Source organism: Corylus avellana, chromosome 4 (assembly GCF_965113065.1).
Source record: "Corylus avellana chromosome 4, dhCorAvel1.hap1.2, whole genome shotgun sequence".
NCBI classification, from domain to species: domain Eukaryota; kingdom Viridiplantae; phylum Streptophyta; class Magnoliopsida; order Fagales; family Betulaceae; genus Corylus; species Corylus avellana.
This window is the reverse complement of record NC_142493.1, coordinates 4,945,291-4,962,242: the sequence shown is the minus strand read 5'-3', so window position 1 is coordinate 4,962,242 and position 16,952 is coordinate 4,945,291. Positions and strand designations below refer to the sequence as shown.

Sequence of the window (16,952 nt, the reverse complement as noted above, 5' to 3'; positions counted from 1 at the left end):
AATTTAAGTCTTTTTAACTGTTTTTTTAATTTTTTATATTCAATTTTTTTTTTATATAAATTAAATTATAAGTGTTTTTTTTTTAATTTTAATATATTTATATTTTTTGAAACTAGTATTCATACATTAATAATATAATATATGTGAGGCCACCCTCCATCTGGCTAGGGTGGCTAGGGGCAGCGCGCGACCACCCCCATGGCCTAGGGGTGGCTGCGCGCCACCCTCGTGCGTCGGGGGCTGGCCACGAGCCACCCTCGGCCACCTTCGGGGGTGGCTCGTTTGCCACACCCTCCCACCGTTGGTAGCCACCCCCTATTTGTTTTTTTTTTAATTTTTTTTTCAATAATTTATATATTTGTATTTTTTGTTTTAATTTTTTATTTGGGAGTATTTCTGTCTTTTAAGGATATTTAACATCTAAAAGAAAATATTCCTTCCAATTTAATGTGGTTAACTGATTAAATTGAGGTTTTTGGAAGAAAATGATAGCCTAATAGAGTTGGACAATAAGATTGCCAGGGGGTAAAATGACAATGAGCTATAGTTTATATGAGAAAAAATAATTACCCCGAATAGTTATAATTACTTTTTTTCATCTCAAAATATATTAATTTATAATTTGTGGTAATTACTATTATTAGTAGCCTCCTGGGCTTTCATCTGTGTAATTTGGATCCATTTACTCTTTCACTCTCAAGCTCGCACCCCAACAAGGCCTCTCTTTGATCGTCATATAGCTTTGTCTCAGTATCTCAGCCCTCCGCTTTCCACTACACTGACTCCCGCACTTTGCTTCTCCAGGTAAGATCACACTTTCTCCCGTTTTTCAGCTTCGTATCCCTTTTCCATTTCTTCCCTCGTTAAAATTTTCCATTTTGTGTGAAATACTGTGCTCAAGAAAGAAGATCCGTATGTGTCTTTGTTGTTTGTGTTCGTCGTTCGGAGTTGTGTGGTGCTTGTAATTTTTAGCTGTTTTGGGAAATGGGTATGGGTTATGAAGCTCAAGTTATGGGATTTCGGTTTGAATTTTTTGGGGCTGATGTTGGTTTTGCTTTGGGGATTCTAGGGTTTGCTTTGCTTATGGCTTTTCTTTTTAATTTCCTTAATTGGGTTTCAGTGGGATTTTGCTTTAATCTTGTCTTGTTGTGTTTTTCTTCAGTTTAGTGTGATGGGGTTCTCTTTGCCTCGCGAAAAATATGCATGTTTTTATGAATAAAACGTGGATTTGGTTCAAATTCGGTAGAAAATACGAGGACGATTAATGATGTGTTTGATTGCCCAAAAATAGGAGAAAAATAAGATAAAGTTGGTTTTATAACTGTTTGATGTAGAAATTGTTATTCTTAGATTTAAACTAAAAAACGTAATAACCAGCTGTTTAGTTTCTGTGCAAATTGAGAACAAAAAATAGATTAAAGGCCTATTTGGTGTCTGTTTTAAACAGTGTTATTGTTTCAATACATAAAACATGTTTAGCCAGATGATTTGTGAAGGAGGCTGTCTCAAGGAAAGATATAGGAAGTTCTTTCAATGTTTTCAAAAGCAGAAATGGTTTTGGGTTTGGGTTTGATGTTAAATTTAGTAGCTTCTTAATTGTTTTTATTGTTTGAAATAAGAACTTCCAGTGGAACCTTTCCTGATACCTGAACAATTGAGAGCTCTAAATCTTTTTTAGTTTGATTTGTTGCTTTATTTATTTATTTATTTTCAATAGAGAAATAGTGGAAAGAATGGAAAGGTTTGAATGGACCATATATAGTAATCATGTTAGGCTCGCCTGAGAAGGTGGCTGACTAGAAATTCTATAATTAGATTTTTAATATACTTTGATTTTCCTATAGTTTCTCAAAACCAAGTGGTGCTAAGAATAATTTAATTTCAAAGGGAATTGATTTTTACACATAGTTGTGGAACCAAATGTATTTGCCAACATTTAACTTGTATCCTTACTACAGTGGAATTAATTCATAAAGTTTATAAAATACTTTATTATGAAGTGAGTTTTCCAGACTTATGAATTGGTTGCATTGGGTATTCAATTCATTTCATTTATTTATTCACACTTTATTCTGGGCAGGTGGTTAGATTGATATCTTCTTAGATAGAAGATAAGGGGCAGGGGTTTTGGGGAAGTCCATCATGTTCCGATCCCCAAGCAGAAACAACAGATCCAAACGCGTCAAGATAAAGCATGTTCTACAAATTTGTCTATTGCTTGGTGTGTGCTTCTGGTTAATCTACCAAGTCAAGCACTCACATGATAAAAAGAAGGAATTTGACGAGAAAGATGGAAAACTCTCAGTGAAGAGTGGTGATGAGCTTAAATTTGGGAGGAAAGATCTTCATCCTCGTACAGAAGGAGTAACTAAGAATGAGAAGCATGAGGAACAAGAGATAGAAGAAACTGGAGTAGAGGAAGAAGAAAATAAGCATGACGAAGAAGAGCCAGAAGAAGAAAACAAGCATGATGAAGAAGAGCCAGAAGAAGAAACAAAGCATGATGAAGAAGAGCCAGAAGAAGAAAACAAGCCTGAAGTAACAGAGCAAGAGGAAGAAGAAAATAAGGGTGAAGAGACAGAAGATGAGGAGAGAGGAGGTGGAGACGATGAGATAGATGAAAATGATCAAGAGAAATTAGATGGGGAAGCTGATCATGATGAGGGATTTATGGATGAAGAGAAAGAGAGAGAGGAAGGTGATGAGAAGGAGAGTGAGGAGAAACAAAGTCAAGCAGAAAATGAGAATTCTTCAGAGGATCAGGATCATGATGGAGACGATCCGAACACTCATGAGGCACGAGAGGAACAGTACAAGGGAGATGATGCTTCCAGTGCAGTGACCCATGATACCCAGACTATCATCTCCGAAAGTGAGAAATTAAGTTCAGAAAACAATATTGAGCAACCAGAAATGAATATCTTGGAACAGGAGAACAAATCCAATAAAACTCAAGAAATTGGTAGTTATGAAACAACTTCAGCGATAAAGGTGGGAGAAGGTGAAATGGCCAAGAACAACACTTCTTTAATTTTGATTTCTGTTGAAAACAATTTTAATGATAGCTCTACCAACACCATGGGTAGCTCAGATACAAATTCAACAATGACTACACAATCCAATGTTCACCCTGAAGGAAGCAATAACACAACACTGGTGAATATGGAACCAAGCAATCCCTCAGCAGAAGTAAGTACTGAAGCCCTTGACATAAAAGAAGTCATTTCTGGTTCTTCCCATCAGAATGAAACAGTGACTCTATCTGATTCAGCTCATGCTCAAAATATGATGGCGAACGGTACAAATGCTGGAAACAGCATAAGTGTGCAAACCTTGGAAACAGAACAGACCAGTAACACTAGCACAGTTTCCGAGAGTAATCAATCTGATGTTAATTCAACAAGTTCAATTAAATTTGAAAAAGAAGACGCAGCTGCTAGAGAGTCATCTACTTTACATAATAATTCTGAGCTTGCTGTATCGGAAAATATCACAACTGAAGCAGAGGACGGCTCTCTCTCTTCAGAATCAAAGGAGAATATTGATGCTACTAAGGATAAGAAGTTGGAGAGTGACAGTGAATCAGATGGAAGCGATGAAAGCTCAGAGAATTTCCCTAGAGATGAGTCTTTGGATGCTTTTCAACATGACCCAATTGATATGTCTGATTCCCACATTGGCCTAGTTGAGAAAGAAGTTCGCACAGATTTGGACACATTGCCAGATATAAAAACAGAAGGGGATAACAGCGACTACACTGCAGCAGAGTGATTCATGATAAATGCTTGTGTTCTTGTAAGTGCTTTAAACTTTCTTATATGTACTCTGTTTTCGTACAACTGTTAAGGTGATTAGAGTGGTTTTCTTCACTGTTAGAAATTGGTGTGTAGAGGATCAACTTGGCGGGGAACATGTAGGCTATTAGATGTAATCAACAGCTCTTAACCTGTATAATTTATTTCAACCTCCTACTTTATACGGGTGTTATTTTCTCCTATTTTCCTTTTTTTCACCCTCTTGATTTATTTTGTATTTGTTTCTAATGTGCACAATGGCTGTTTATTTAAGAGAACAACAGTCCAGTTTGAGCACAAATGATGAAATCTTGAAACCTTTTTGTTTCCAATGGATTGACACTTCAAATGATGAAAGACGTCTGATGTCTTTGAACCTAGTGAAAGAATAGCTATCCTATTTGACCTCTTGTCTCGATTATGCTTTATAGGTATTTGTTTAATTTGTTTAAATAAGATTGTGATTATGTTATGAAAGGGTTTAAACATTGGATTTTTATTTATTTTTAATAAGTAAACGGAATATTTATTAAAAGCACAACTAAAACAAGGAGAAAAACCTGGTTAGAAAGATTAAACAAGTCAAGAAAATCATGAAAACTAAGAATATTAAAATCTAAAGCATCTGTCCAATGATAAAGAGTTCTGAAAAAGAAAGACAAGGGCTTAAACATTGGATTTACCTTATTCCAACTCATATTGAGAACTTCACTTTGTACATCTTGTTCAATGATAAAATTATGACCTAGAATATGAAAAATTTGATTTGTCTGGGTACATATGGAAGCATAAAATAATTTGAGATATTCAATTACATGCATAGTTTAGGAAATTTGGCATAATTTATTGTGAAGGCCAATGCAGTTAGTTCTTGACATGTTTGAAACAAGAACTCATCCATCACAAGTTCTGTTGAGGTAAAACACATCACTCTAAACAAATTCTGATCAAACAGTTGGTGATAATTACAATGCTAAAACTATCTAATCAGCAGGTCCCACTTCCATGAGATCATCACTCTTAACTCCATAGGATCCTGTGACTGCAGGTTGTGACAAAAGATTTTGATCCCATCAACAACCCCTCTAAACAAGGGTTTTAGTTTGTTCCTCTCATTTTGATTTTCAACTCTAACACAATCGGTTGCCTCTTCTTTCTGCAACAGACTCCACAGCTTAGGCTGAGAGGACGGACACCTATCTTTGAGAACTCATTCTTGTTTGTTTGCCATCTGCATGTTACTCATTTTATTCAGCTTTTGTATATGTCCATCAGAATTCCTCAGTGTATATTTAAAATGGACAGATGAACTAATAATGATCATTGAGTTTACTCATTATTACAATGATCTTTGACGTTTCTGGAAAAACAGTTCTCAATACAAGAATATGCAAATGTTAATCGTTATTTACACGAGTAATGCTATTTAGTAGATTATTATACGATTGCTATACAACTAAATGACATGGCAAAGAAAATTAACCTCTAAATTAACACTGTTTAAAAAAACAAAAAGCCAAAAATCAATGATTAATTTTCATCGTCACGTAATTTCAGTTGTATACCAATAGCATTACTCTTTACTTACAAGTGTGGATGTACATGATCTTCTCAACTGCAGGCCCACAACACCTTCTCAACATGGTTGACAAGTTTGCCTAGTTAGGTCATGTACGTTTCAAAAAAATGTAACATACTACCATTTAATTTCTATTTGAAAATGCGGGAATTTTTTTACATTTTCAAACCGAAATTTTTTAAAAAGGCTCTCAAAAGATGTACTTTGTGCGATTTTGTTCAAAATCGTATTTTCTGTTTGCGAAATCGCCGTCCTTTTAAGTCGGAAACTATACACATTATGGGCAAATTATGTTTACAAAAACATAGGAGTTGTTAAATTTTTGTTGTCTTTTATTTCTCATATTACCGTCAACTTTAGATCTTATTATTCCGGCCGGCATGCTTAGAGAAAATAAGAGCAAATATTCTGTCGTTCGGCAAAGCCGTCCATAGACGGGTGAAAATGCTATAGATTTAGAAGTTATAAATAGGCACAAGTTGAACTCTTCGAGGCATGCAAGCACAGAATCAATCTGATAAAGAGAGAGAGAGAGCTTGAATTCTGATAGCAATGGCCTCAGCCCAATTCTTCAATACCCTTGCCATCCTAGCAATTCTTGTCCCTTCAATTTTGGCCACTGAGTTTTTGGTTGGTGATGACAAGGGTTGGACCATTAACTTTGATTACCAAGCTTGGGCTAAAGGAAAGGAGTTCCATGTGGGTGATAAACTAGGTAAATTCACTCCTATAAACTCTCTTTGCTATGTCTTCAACTTACTCAAAACTGCTTACAGAAATATTCTCTATAATCTAGGAAAACGATAGCTGATAAATATATTTCTTGGCGCAGTTTTCAAGTACCCAAAGGGATTCCACAATGTTTTGAAAGTCAATGGCACTGGTTTCCAACAATGTGTGGCACCGACAGGAACTCAACCCTTGACAAGTGGAAATGATATAATTACCTTAGTAACTCCGGGAAGAAAATGGTACATTTGTGGTGCTCCCATGCATTGTAAGATTGGAAACCAGAAGCTTGTCATAACAGTGCTACCTCAAACAGTGTCTCCGGCACCTTCTCCCAGTTACTATAGGAAGCGTTACACTACCTAAATATTATGAGTGGATGATTGCTACTTTTGGCATCCCTATTTGTTACGGGAATAGGAGTATGCAGGACTGCAGGAGTAAGAGTTTCAAGGGGCACACACAACATGGTGAAGTAAGAGGAGTTGGGAATCATCTCTTCTTTTTCCTATTTCCTATCTTTCAGTATATCGAGTTGCCCCTTAATAAAGAATTTATGTTAGAGTTGGTTTTGGAGGTATAAGAAGCCTATCTCCAAGTAATCCAAGATATGGTATTTGTTATCATACTCTGTTTTAGTTGTAATGTTTTAGATTCTTTCTTATGCAAGTAATTTTTATTGGATAGGAATATGTAATCTGTACGTGAGCCTATTTAAGGCAACATTTTATAAATCACAAGTTCTATTGAGGTAAAACATATCACTCTGAGAAAATTCTGATCAAACGGTTGGTGATCATTGCAATGCTAAAACATAGTTGAAAAGTTTGCTTAGTTTGGGCGATGTAGCCCCTATTGTCTCTTATTACACTGTCATAGCAACAGAGCCATCTCACTCTCATTAGGGGTTCAAAATTTTTGATACGATGTACAAAACTAATATATATCCGATACAAAATTAGCGAGTTAAGATTGAGGGGTCTGATTTACAAAATTAAATGTGTCGAGTTATGGTTGAACTATATATATAGTCTTATACTCATATCTCGACATGTGAACACAAATTGTCACTCCTACCTCGACCACACTCCTAAAACTCTGGCAATTCTGTTGTACAATTAGACTGGATCCGATATATATTGGTGCCAACTTTTTGTTCAGATGTTAGTTGGCAGTAGCAACAATTATTTAAACAAAGAAGATCACTTCATAAATTGCCTTTCTTGATTGATTATAAAAACCATTTTGTTCAATCTATAAACTGAGCCACTTAAATGTGTTCTCTAAGCAGAGCCACAAATGATATTTTGAGGGAAAAAAGTTTTGAGGATGAAAGCCTGGTCAGCCCAAGACTATAACTACATATGGCTTTGATTGATAACACATAAAAATAAAAAATAAAAATAAAAAAAGGAAAATTACAGTTTACCCTCCTAAAGTTGACAGCGTTTTTCAATTCGAAAATCAAAGTTTCAATTTTTGCAATCCATCCCCCCAAAGTTTCAAAGTTTTGCAATTTGACCAATTGTATCCAAAACTTCCCATATTGCCCATAATTTTTATTTTTTTATTTTTTATAAAAAATTAAAAAAAAAAAAAAAAAAAAAAAAAAAAAAAAAAATTCGGGGTGGCCGTAGTCATCTGGCCATTTTTGCACTCTCTAATTTGTTTTTTTTTTTTCTTAAAAAATAATAAAATAATAAAATAAATCAGGGGCAATATGGAAATTTTGGGATAATATTAGTCAAATTGAAAAAAAATTGGAACTTTGTGAGGGTGGATTGCAAAAATTGAAACTTTGATGTTCGAATTAAAAAACACTATCAACTTTGGGGGGATAAACTGTAATTTTCCCATAAAAAAAAAAAATACATTAACAAACAACTCAAAATACAAAAATTTAAAAGTTATCTAACCTTTATATCCCATCAAAACACTTTTAAAATAGAAAACAAAAATTATCTTCATAAAAGTATTAACAAAATCCTCATTGAATTAAGTCAGAAAATATACACGTTATGGGCAAATTAAGTTACAAAAGCGGACTAGTACTGACTCCGTTTATTAAATTTTTATTTTTTCTTCTTAAAACAAAAACATTAACAAGCAATTCAAACATAAAATCAATTTTTACTTTTATACCACGTTAAATACTTTTGTAAACCAAAAAATAAAAATGTATATAAAAAAAAAAATACAACCACACTTATAGAAACCAAAGCATTGTAAAAATACAGCTTTTCATATATTAGCATAAAAAGATGGGGCCAGAGGTTGATTTGCATTGCACTGCAACGACCTCCATGTTATTGATGTGCCTATCAAATCCAAACAACATTCTCTTCAAATAAACTTGATAGTATCTAGTTAGTTATCTTTTTCACTTTTTTATGATCAAAAATATATCTCCAATATAACTAACTAGATATTCTCTAATTCAAATGAACTGTAGAGGAACCTAATTCCTATCAAATCAAGCAGGAATTAAAGGTCCATTAGACTAATAAATAGGAATTTTTTTTTTAAGGAATAAATAGGATGTTACTTACTAATCAAGCTTCCCATTACATGTATTTCCACAAGGATAACCCCTTAGGAGTATGCTATTGCTGGAAAGAAAAAAAATATAAGATAGGCAAAACTTCGTTTCTGTTCTTTCTTCACATTTGTAATCATATTCTTAAACTTTAAAAAGTGTCAATTTAGGGTTACCATCTTTCGAAAGTTTGCAATGTCAAACCTCCTGTCAAAAGTCAGCATTAAATCAATCGGTTGATAAGTGAAATCCCCAATATACTCTTAAGATGTTTACAAAATTACAAAAATATCTTAAATTTGGATGGAGCATATATCTTGGGGATTTCACTCATCAACCGTTTGATTTAACGTTGAATTTAGATTAGAGGGTTTGACATTGCAAACTTCTAAAAGATGATAGCTCTAAATTGACATTTTTTAAAATTTAAGGATATAATTGTAAAAGTAATGAAAAACAAAGGATGGTAAATGAAGTTTTTCCTATAAGATATAAGAAAAAAGAACATCCAAGAAGAGGGCTCACACTTGATGTGGAAAACAACGATGAGAAGTAGCAAATAGGAAACATATAACAACTTAATAGACGTTAACTCCAATGAATTACAAGATCTTGTTCTTCCATTCGGCATCCTTAGTTAGAACAAATAAAACTACATATTCTGCCGTTCGACCAAGCCGTCCATAGCCGGTGAATATGTTATAGATTTAGAATCAATCTGATAAAGATAGAGCTGGAGCTTGAATTCTGATAGCAATGGCCTCTGCCCAATTCTTCAATATCGTTGCCATCCTAGCAATTCTTGTCCCTTCAATTTTGGCCACTGAGTTTTTGGTTGGTGATGACAAGGGTTGGACCATTAACTTTGATTACCAAGCTTGGGCTAAGGGAAAGGAGTTCCATGTGGGTGACAAACTAGGTAAATTCACTCTATATAAACTCTCTTTGCTATGTCTTCAACTTATTCAAAACTGCTTGCAAAAATATTCTCCATAATCTAGGAAAACGATGGTTGATAAATATATTTCTTGGTGCAGTTTTCAAGTATCCATAGGGAGTCCACGATGTTTTCAAAGTCAATGGCACCGGCTTTCAACAATGTATGGTACCAACAGGATGCCCTTAACTAGTGGAAATGATGTAGTTACCCTACTAACTCCGGGAAAAAAATGGTAAATTTGTGGTGTTGGAAAGCATTGTGCGGTTGGAAACCAAAAGCTTGTCATAACTGTGTTGCCTCATACCGTGTCTCCCACACCATCTCCGGCATCTTCTCCCACTTACTATGGGAAGTGTTAAACGACCTAAATATATATATATTTTTTTTTAAAGAAATACATTCCAATTTCATTGATAATAATTACGAGCATAAAACTCTTACATCGCAGTAGCACAAAGCCCTGAAAATGCAAATTATAGCCGAAGCTATAAGGATACAACATAACCTAAAACCTCTGCTAACCTATGACTAGTTTTCAGTTGAAATAACAGATCTGCATAAGACAGACGCAATCCAATGCATAGGTAGCGCAAATTCCTCCTCGACCCAAAAGCCAGGATAAAGTTCACATCCACAACTCGAAGGTTTGGACTACAATTCACATCCACGACCTAAAAGATCTGGACCAAAGTTCAGTTCACATCCAAGCAGGCAGATCAAGTGGTCAAGCCTTATTACAAAACAGAAGCAAGAAAACCTAAATAAACCGTGGGCAAACCAAAGAGGCAGGGCCTTATTACAAGCAAATAACATGAATGAAATGCATACAGGGAAAAAACATGAATAAAGACAATACAAGGAAAATAAAACAAACGGGAATAGGCACACGCAGCGTCGATGCTGATTGTGCACTGGCCGAAAACCGACACCAGAAGGGAATGATGGAAGCTCGACGAGGTGGGGACGCGGAAAAAGCCCAAAACAGTGGACGAAGGGTGGCGAAACCGATCGCCAGCTGGCCGAAAAACCATTGCAGCAGGGGACGTTGAAGCTCATTGCAGGAGGGGTACGAGGAAAGACTCAGCATTGGACGGTGGGCGGCAGAGCGAGCGGAGGAGATCGGCGGCGAACACAAAACAAAACTGGGAGGAGTTTAAAAGAAACCCCCAAAATCAGCACCCACACAGAGTGGCACACAAGCAAGGCTGAGGCTGTGGCGCTAGGAGTGGATGATTGCTACTTTTGGCATCTGTATGTGTTACATGAATAAGAGTATGTAGGAGTAAGAGTTTCAAGGGCACACTCGACATGGTGGATGAGTAAGAGGAATTGGGAATTTTCTCTTCTTTATCTTATCTTTCGATATATTGAGTTACCTCTTAAATAATTAAGGAATTTATGTTAGACTGTGTTAGTTTTGATGGAAATAAAGAGTCTATCTCCAAATAATTCTTGAGATGGTCTTCGTTATCTTTATTTTATTTTTTATGTTTTAGTCTATCTCTTATGCAAGTAATTTTTATTGGGTAGGAATTTGTAATCTCTTATGGGTGAGCCTATTTAAGGCAACCATCTTGAATAAAAAGGCATGCAAAGTTTTATCTCTCAAACCCTATGTTTGGCAGAGGCCTAGGTTATTTAGTACCAAATACAGAAATACTATGTTTGAGTATACATGTTAAATTACCATGTTGACCTCCAGGGCTTAGGTTATTTAGCATTATTAAGCAAGAAGTGGAAATGACTTTTAATAGAAATTTTAGTATTTTTATCAATTCAAACATAATTCTGGTTGTCTATAGCTACAATCATGCTAAGACCTACAAGTTCGTGTGTGTGCTGCTACTTTTAGTCTCTATTTTGTTAGATTTTATATTTGTGTAGGCAAATTCAAGTGTGGAACGATGGAGGGTTTTTTTTTTTTTTTTTCTAATTAAAATATGGGGCATCTAAATTTGATGTGCTTTTTTAATGAGTTGAACCCCTAAAATTAACTTGTTAATTATACCAAAAAAAGAAAGTCTTTTGTTTTTTTTAAAAAAAAATTATCCCTCTTATCTAAATTTTTAGTTGTGCCCTTACACCCAAGCAAACATGTTGTATGAACTTGTGCTTAACCATGAAGGGTGGTGGTTCAAGGACTCAAGAAAATTCTCAAGTAGATAGGTAAGTATTAGGGTGTGGGTTAGAATCTCCGCAATGGAGAATCCTCATACCTGATTAGTATAAACCACCTTGGTTCCCATTAATGTCCGGGTGGGGCAGGCGGTTAAGCTATGACTCGGCTGGTCTTGAGGGTGAGCCTACGGTTTCCACAGTCTAGGCCCCTCCTGAGCAGTCTCCCGTGGGCTGTTGCTACTATAATCATGTCCAACTAAAATAGTCACAATTTGTATCCCCCTCCAACAGTTTTTGAATTAAAAAAAATTATAAAAAAATAAAAAGAAAGTGTAAATTTCAAACCAAGGGTTTGCTCCATCCTTGCTCGCTCAAACGAGTTAGGGACAGGATTTTTTTTTTTTTTTTTTTTAAGGCTCAAAATTGCGTTTTATGAGAAGCTTGAAAAGAATTAAAACTTTTAAAAAAATTTCTTTTAAAATTTTTTACAAACAAATTTTATTTTTAACGTAATCTCAAACCGAGTCTTATGCATAAAAAAGAAAAGAGTTTTCCGTGTTTACAGCCCAAGCCCTCCTATTTTGGATTCTCCCCGCCACGGCATTCCACGCTGTTTTTGTTTTCTCTTCTAAGCCAAAACCAAAGAAACCAAAAAAACAAAAAACAACCCCGGCTCAAACAAAAGCATCAAAACGTGTCTCCATCTCCTCCTCTCACCTCAAAAAAAAAAAAAAAAAAAAAAAAAAAAAACCACCAAATGAAAACAAAAAAACAGTTTGAGTTTTTGGAGGAGAAGCAAAGCTGCTGAGAATGTAATCTTGAATCCATCAACCACCAGGAAGAGTTTGGAAGAAGCCCGAGAGGGGGGCAGAGCGGGTTAGCGAGAGCCTTGTCGCCACGGCCAAGAGGAAACAAATAGTAATGAAAATTCTTCTAACCTAATATCTAAAATTAAGATAATACCTTTTTTCTTTTACGATGAAATCGAAATAATCATATTCTCAAAATATATATAATGTCGCTTTCATATATGAGAATTACAATTCTTTTTTTTTTTTTTTTTTAATTTGACGTGCTTCTCATATATGAGATTTTAGTGCTATATGTTTATTGTATTGAAGTGTATGAATCATTATTAAATCCGTCTTTATTTATAGAGAAAATGAGTAGTGAATAAAAAATTTTATACTAAATCAAGTAGGAAATAAACCTAGAGAATAATATAAAATATTCTTAACAAGGTCAATTTTTTTTTTTATATATATATATTTTTATGAGTATAATTTTGTATTTTGCACTTGGACTTTCTGACACTCGACAACCAATAAAAAATACTCAGCAACCAATATTTTGCTAAGAAAATTGCCAGAGCAAAACTACCGAAGAAATTCTCATTTCCCACCAAAACATATTCACACAATGGCAACACTAAGCGAAAAGGGTAGAAATGAGTTGAGGGACGTAGGGGGTGGGGTATTTATAGGAGACAAAAGCGTTGAGGATAAGAATGAGTTGCTTTTTCAGGTTTGTGTACAATTGAATGTTCAATATACTATTATCCAAAGATTCTAGGGTCGCCGATCAAGTGTTCGGTGGTTCACGGTTGAACGTTCGGAGATAAGGTTAGGATCAAACATTCGGTGGTCCATACACAAACATTCTCAACTAGGGTTTGGCTCAAACGTTCGGTCACAAGGCTTCGAATGTTCGGTCAAAAGTCAAAAGTAAAAGGTCAAAATTCTTATTTTTAATGAATCCTAATGAATTTGGCAAACTCATTAGCCCTTCGTAAGTTAAATTACAACCTCAGTAAACACTCGGAGTACTACACATCCTCAAAGCCCACAAATTCTCATCGTTCTTTGAATATCTTCACCATTTCATTCTCACTATTTTTCTGATTTATGGGTTTGTATATTCTGGGTTTCTCTTAGATGATTAGGAGGGTGTTTAAGTTGTTTAACAAACAACCCCTAGATCTGTGAAAAATCTAGTAAAATTTTTTGGTATAGTTTAGATCTATCTGGTATAATTAGATCTGTTTTTGGTATAGAATATGTTTGGAGAGGCATGAGGCTGAATGGGGTCTTGGTAGGAGGGCTTTTAGATGTATATGTTTCTCTGTCTTGACAGAACAGTTCTTTCAACTTGTTAATGTCTTGTTGTTGCTGTTTTTTAGTGTTGCTATTTCTAAATAATATGGTTGTATTGAGGCATTTAAATTTGTCGATTTTTTTTATTTAACAGAAAAAGAAAAACAAGAAAGTTTCTTTTTCTTTAAATTTGTGTTTTTTGGCTTGAAAATTCATTTGTTTGGTTTGATTAATTTTTCCTGCCGGTAGTTAAATACAATTTACTATTTATTTAATAACAGATGGAAGACACTCTTAGTGGCACAATTGGTACGAGTACAACACTCGCAAGTAGCCTTGCCCCTATTCTTATGGAGGACATTCCCATAACACCTTCCTCCATCAATGTTCAAAGCTTCACACGTTTCCTCCCTCCACAAAAGAAACAAACCAAAAATAACACATGTTAATTAGTCTATTGCATGGGACTACTTTAAAAAAGTGGAACCAATTAATAAGGAGAATCCTAAAGATATGTGCAATTATTGCAATCGACTGATAGGGTGTCATCATAGAAGAAATGACACTTCAGCCATGATGACCTACCTACAATGCAACTGTCCAAACTCTCCGCTCAAAAAATCAAAACTCTCCAAAAATCAAACTTTGTTACAAATGTCATTTAAGAAGGCGGTAGACAACACTAGTGTCCCCCAAACGGGATTTGCAAAGTATGATCCGGACAACATAAGAGGTTCGCTTGTTCGGTATCTCATCAAATGTGAGTTGCCTTTTAGGCATGTGGAGACTGAGGGGTTCAAAGAATTTTTTAATGGATTGGAACCTAGGTTCAAAGTGCCATGTCGTGTTACTATACAAAGAGATTGCATGAAACTATACATGGAAGAGAAGCTTAAGTTGAAGGCTTTGTTGAGCGGTCAAAGGGTTTGTATCACTACCGATACATGAACATCCCTACAAAATTTGAATTACATGTGTGTTACTACTCATTTCATAAATCGTGATTGGATAATGCATAAGAAAATTCTCAAGTTTTGCCTAGTTCCCAATCATGAGGGTGATACCAATGGAAGAGTGTTTGAGACTACATTGATACAGTGGGAGCTTGATAGTATTTTCACAATTACAATTGATAATGCATCATCCAATGATGTGGGTATTGAGTATATGAGAAGAATGATAAAAGATAAGAATTTTACTGTTTTGGGAGGTGAGTTTATTCACATGTGGTGTGTTGCTCATATTTTGAATCTTGTTGCAAATGATGGTTTGAAAGACTTAAATGACTCTATTTGTAATATTAGGAATGCAGTGAGATGTGAAGTCTTCACCGGAAATGATAGCAAAGTTTAAAGATTGCATAGAGCAAGAAAATATTCAATGTAAGAAGATGGTGTGTTTGGATGTTCCCAATAGGTGGAACTCAATATACTTAATGCTGAGCATCTCTGAAAAGTACCAAAGAGCATTTGAACAAATAAGAGAGGATGATCATTTAGTTGTTCCTGATCTCTTGATTGGAAAAATGCTAGGATACTTGTAAAGTATTTAAAAACTTTTTATGATGTCACGTTGAACATTTCTTGTTCAAAATATGTCACTGCCAATTTATATTTCATGCAAATTTGTATTATTTAAGATACTTTGAATGATGGATGTCTCGATCCGACCATGAGTGTTGTGGCTCTTAGGGTGCATTTGGGAGTGCGTTTTTAAAAAAATAATTTGCGATTTTAAACCAAATCGCAACTTTAGGGTGTTTGGGATTGCGATTTTAAAAACGTAAATTTTAAAATCGCAAAAAAATTTGCGATTTTCATAAGCTGATTAGAGGGTGCTTATTTGAAAAAGTGCGAATTTAAAACAAAATCACGATTTTTATTAAAAAGATATTTGGAGCAATAGTTACCTTTTTTAGAACGGGAATGAAAAAAATATCAAGAATATTCACCTAAAATATATTAAAACCCTTTTTTTCTCTTTTTTTTTTTTTTTTTCTTCATCCTCTCTGTCTTGTTCATCCTTATTGGTAATTTGGTTATGAAACCGCAATTATATGCTAATGTTATCCAAACACTCAATTGATAAAAAAAGTACTTTTAAGTTTGTTTTACCAAACGCCTGTGCGATTTTAAAAACGCAATTTTTAAAAACGCAATTTTTTAAATCGCACTTATTGAAATGATATGATATACTTGATGTTATATGTTGCTTTTGTTATTGACCCGCGCTACAAGATGAAAGCTTTGGTGTTTTGGTTGAAAAGATGCAATGGGCCGGAGTGGGCCGATCAAATAGAGAAAAAAGTGAGACATCTTCTAAGGGCCCGTTTGGGAGTGCGATTTCAATAAGTGCGATTTTAAAAATTGCGTTTTTAAAATCGTACAGGCGTTTGGTAAAACATACTAAAAAGTTTTTTTTTTTTTTTATCAATTGAGTGTTTGGATAACATTAGCATATAATTGCAGTTTCATGACCAAATTACCAATAAGGATGAACAAGACAGAGAGGATGAAGAAAAAAAAAAAAAAAAAAAAGAGAAAAGAAGGGTTTTAATATATTTTAGGTGGGTATTCTTGGTATTTTTTTCATTCATGTTCTAAAAAAGGTAACTATTACGCCAAATATCTTTTTAATAGAAATCGTGATTTTGTTTTAAATTCGCAATTTTTCAAATAAGCACCCTCTAATCAGCTTATGAAAATCGCATATTTTTTTGCGATTTTAAAATTTTCGTTTTTAAAATCGCAATCCCAAACACTCTAAAGTTGCAATTTGGTTTAAAATCACAAATTATATTTTTAAAAACGCAGTCTCAAACGCACCCTAAATCGTTTGACTGAGCAATATACTAAGGGCCCGTTTGGGAGTGCGATTTCAATAAGTGCGATTTTAAAAATTGCGTTTTTAAAAATTATATTTTTAAAATCGCTACTTTTTAAAATCACACAGGCGTTTGGTAAAACATACTAAAAAGTACTTTTTTTATCAATTGAGTATTTAGATAACATTAGCATATAATTGCGGTTTCATGACCAAATTACCAATAAGGATGAACAAGACAAAGAGGATGAAGAAAAAAAGAAAAGAGAAAATAATGGTTTTAATATATTTTAGGTGGGTATTCTTGGTATTTTTTTCATTCCCGTTTTAAAAAATGTAA

At 34.5% G+C, this 16,952-nt stretch overlaps 2 protein-coding genes across 3 annotated transcripts; both read left to right on the top strand.

The window, feature by feature from the left end:
• The first annotated feature begins 686 nt into the window (after positions 1-686).
• Positions 687-5,128, top strand: LOC132179400 (myb-like protein X). 2 transcript variants are annotated; one of them, XM_059592127.2, is made up of 3 exons: positions 687-804; positions 2,081-3,795; positions 4,960-5,128. In XM_059592127.2, exon 2 carries the CDS (start codon positions 2,143-2,145, stop codon positions 3,769-3,771), a length of 1,629 nt encoding a protein of 542 aa, XP_059448110.2. In that variant the 5' UTR covers positions 687-804; positions 2,081-2,142; the 3' UTR covers positions 3,772-3,795; positions 4,960-5,128. The 2 variants fall into 2 exon arrangements, with proteins under 2 accessions (XP_059448110.2, XP_059448109.2); XM_059592126.2 differs by lacking the exon at positions 4,960-5,128 and having other exon boundaries at positions 2,081-3,976.
• A 315-nt stretch (positions 5,129-5,443) lies between these two features.
• LOC132179401 (blue copper protein) lies at positions 5,444-6,816 on the top strand. Its single transcript, XM_059592128.2, has 2 exons — positions 5,444-6,088; positions 6,206-6,816. Exons 1-2 carry the CDS (start codon positions 5,926-5,928, stop codon positions 6,466-6,468), a joined length of 426 nt encoding a protein of 141 aa, XP_059448111.2. The 5' UTR covers positions 5,444-5,925; the 3' UTR covers positions 6,469-6,816.
• Positions 6,817-16,952: the final 10,136 nt, after the last annotated feature.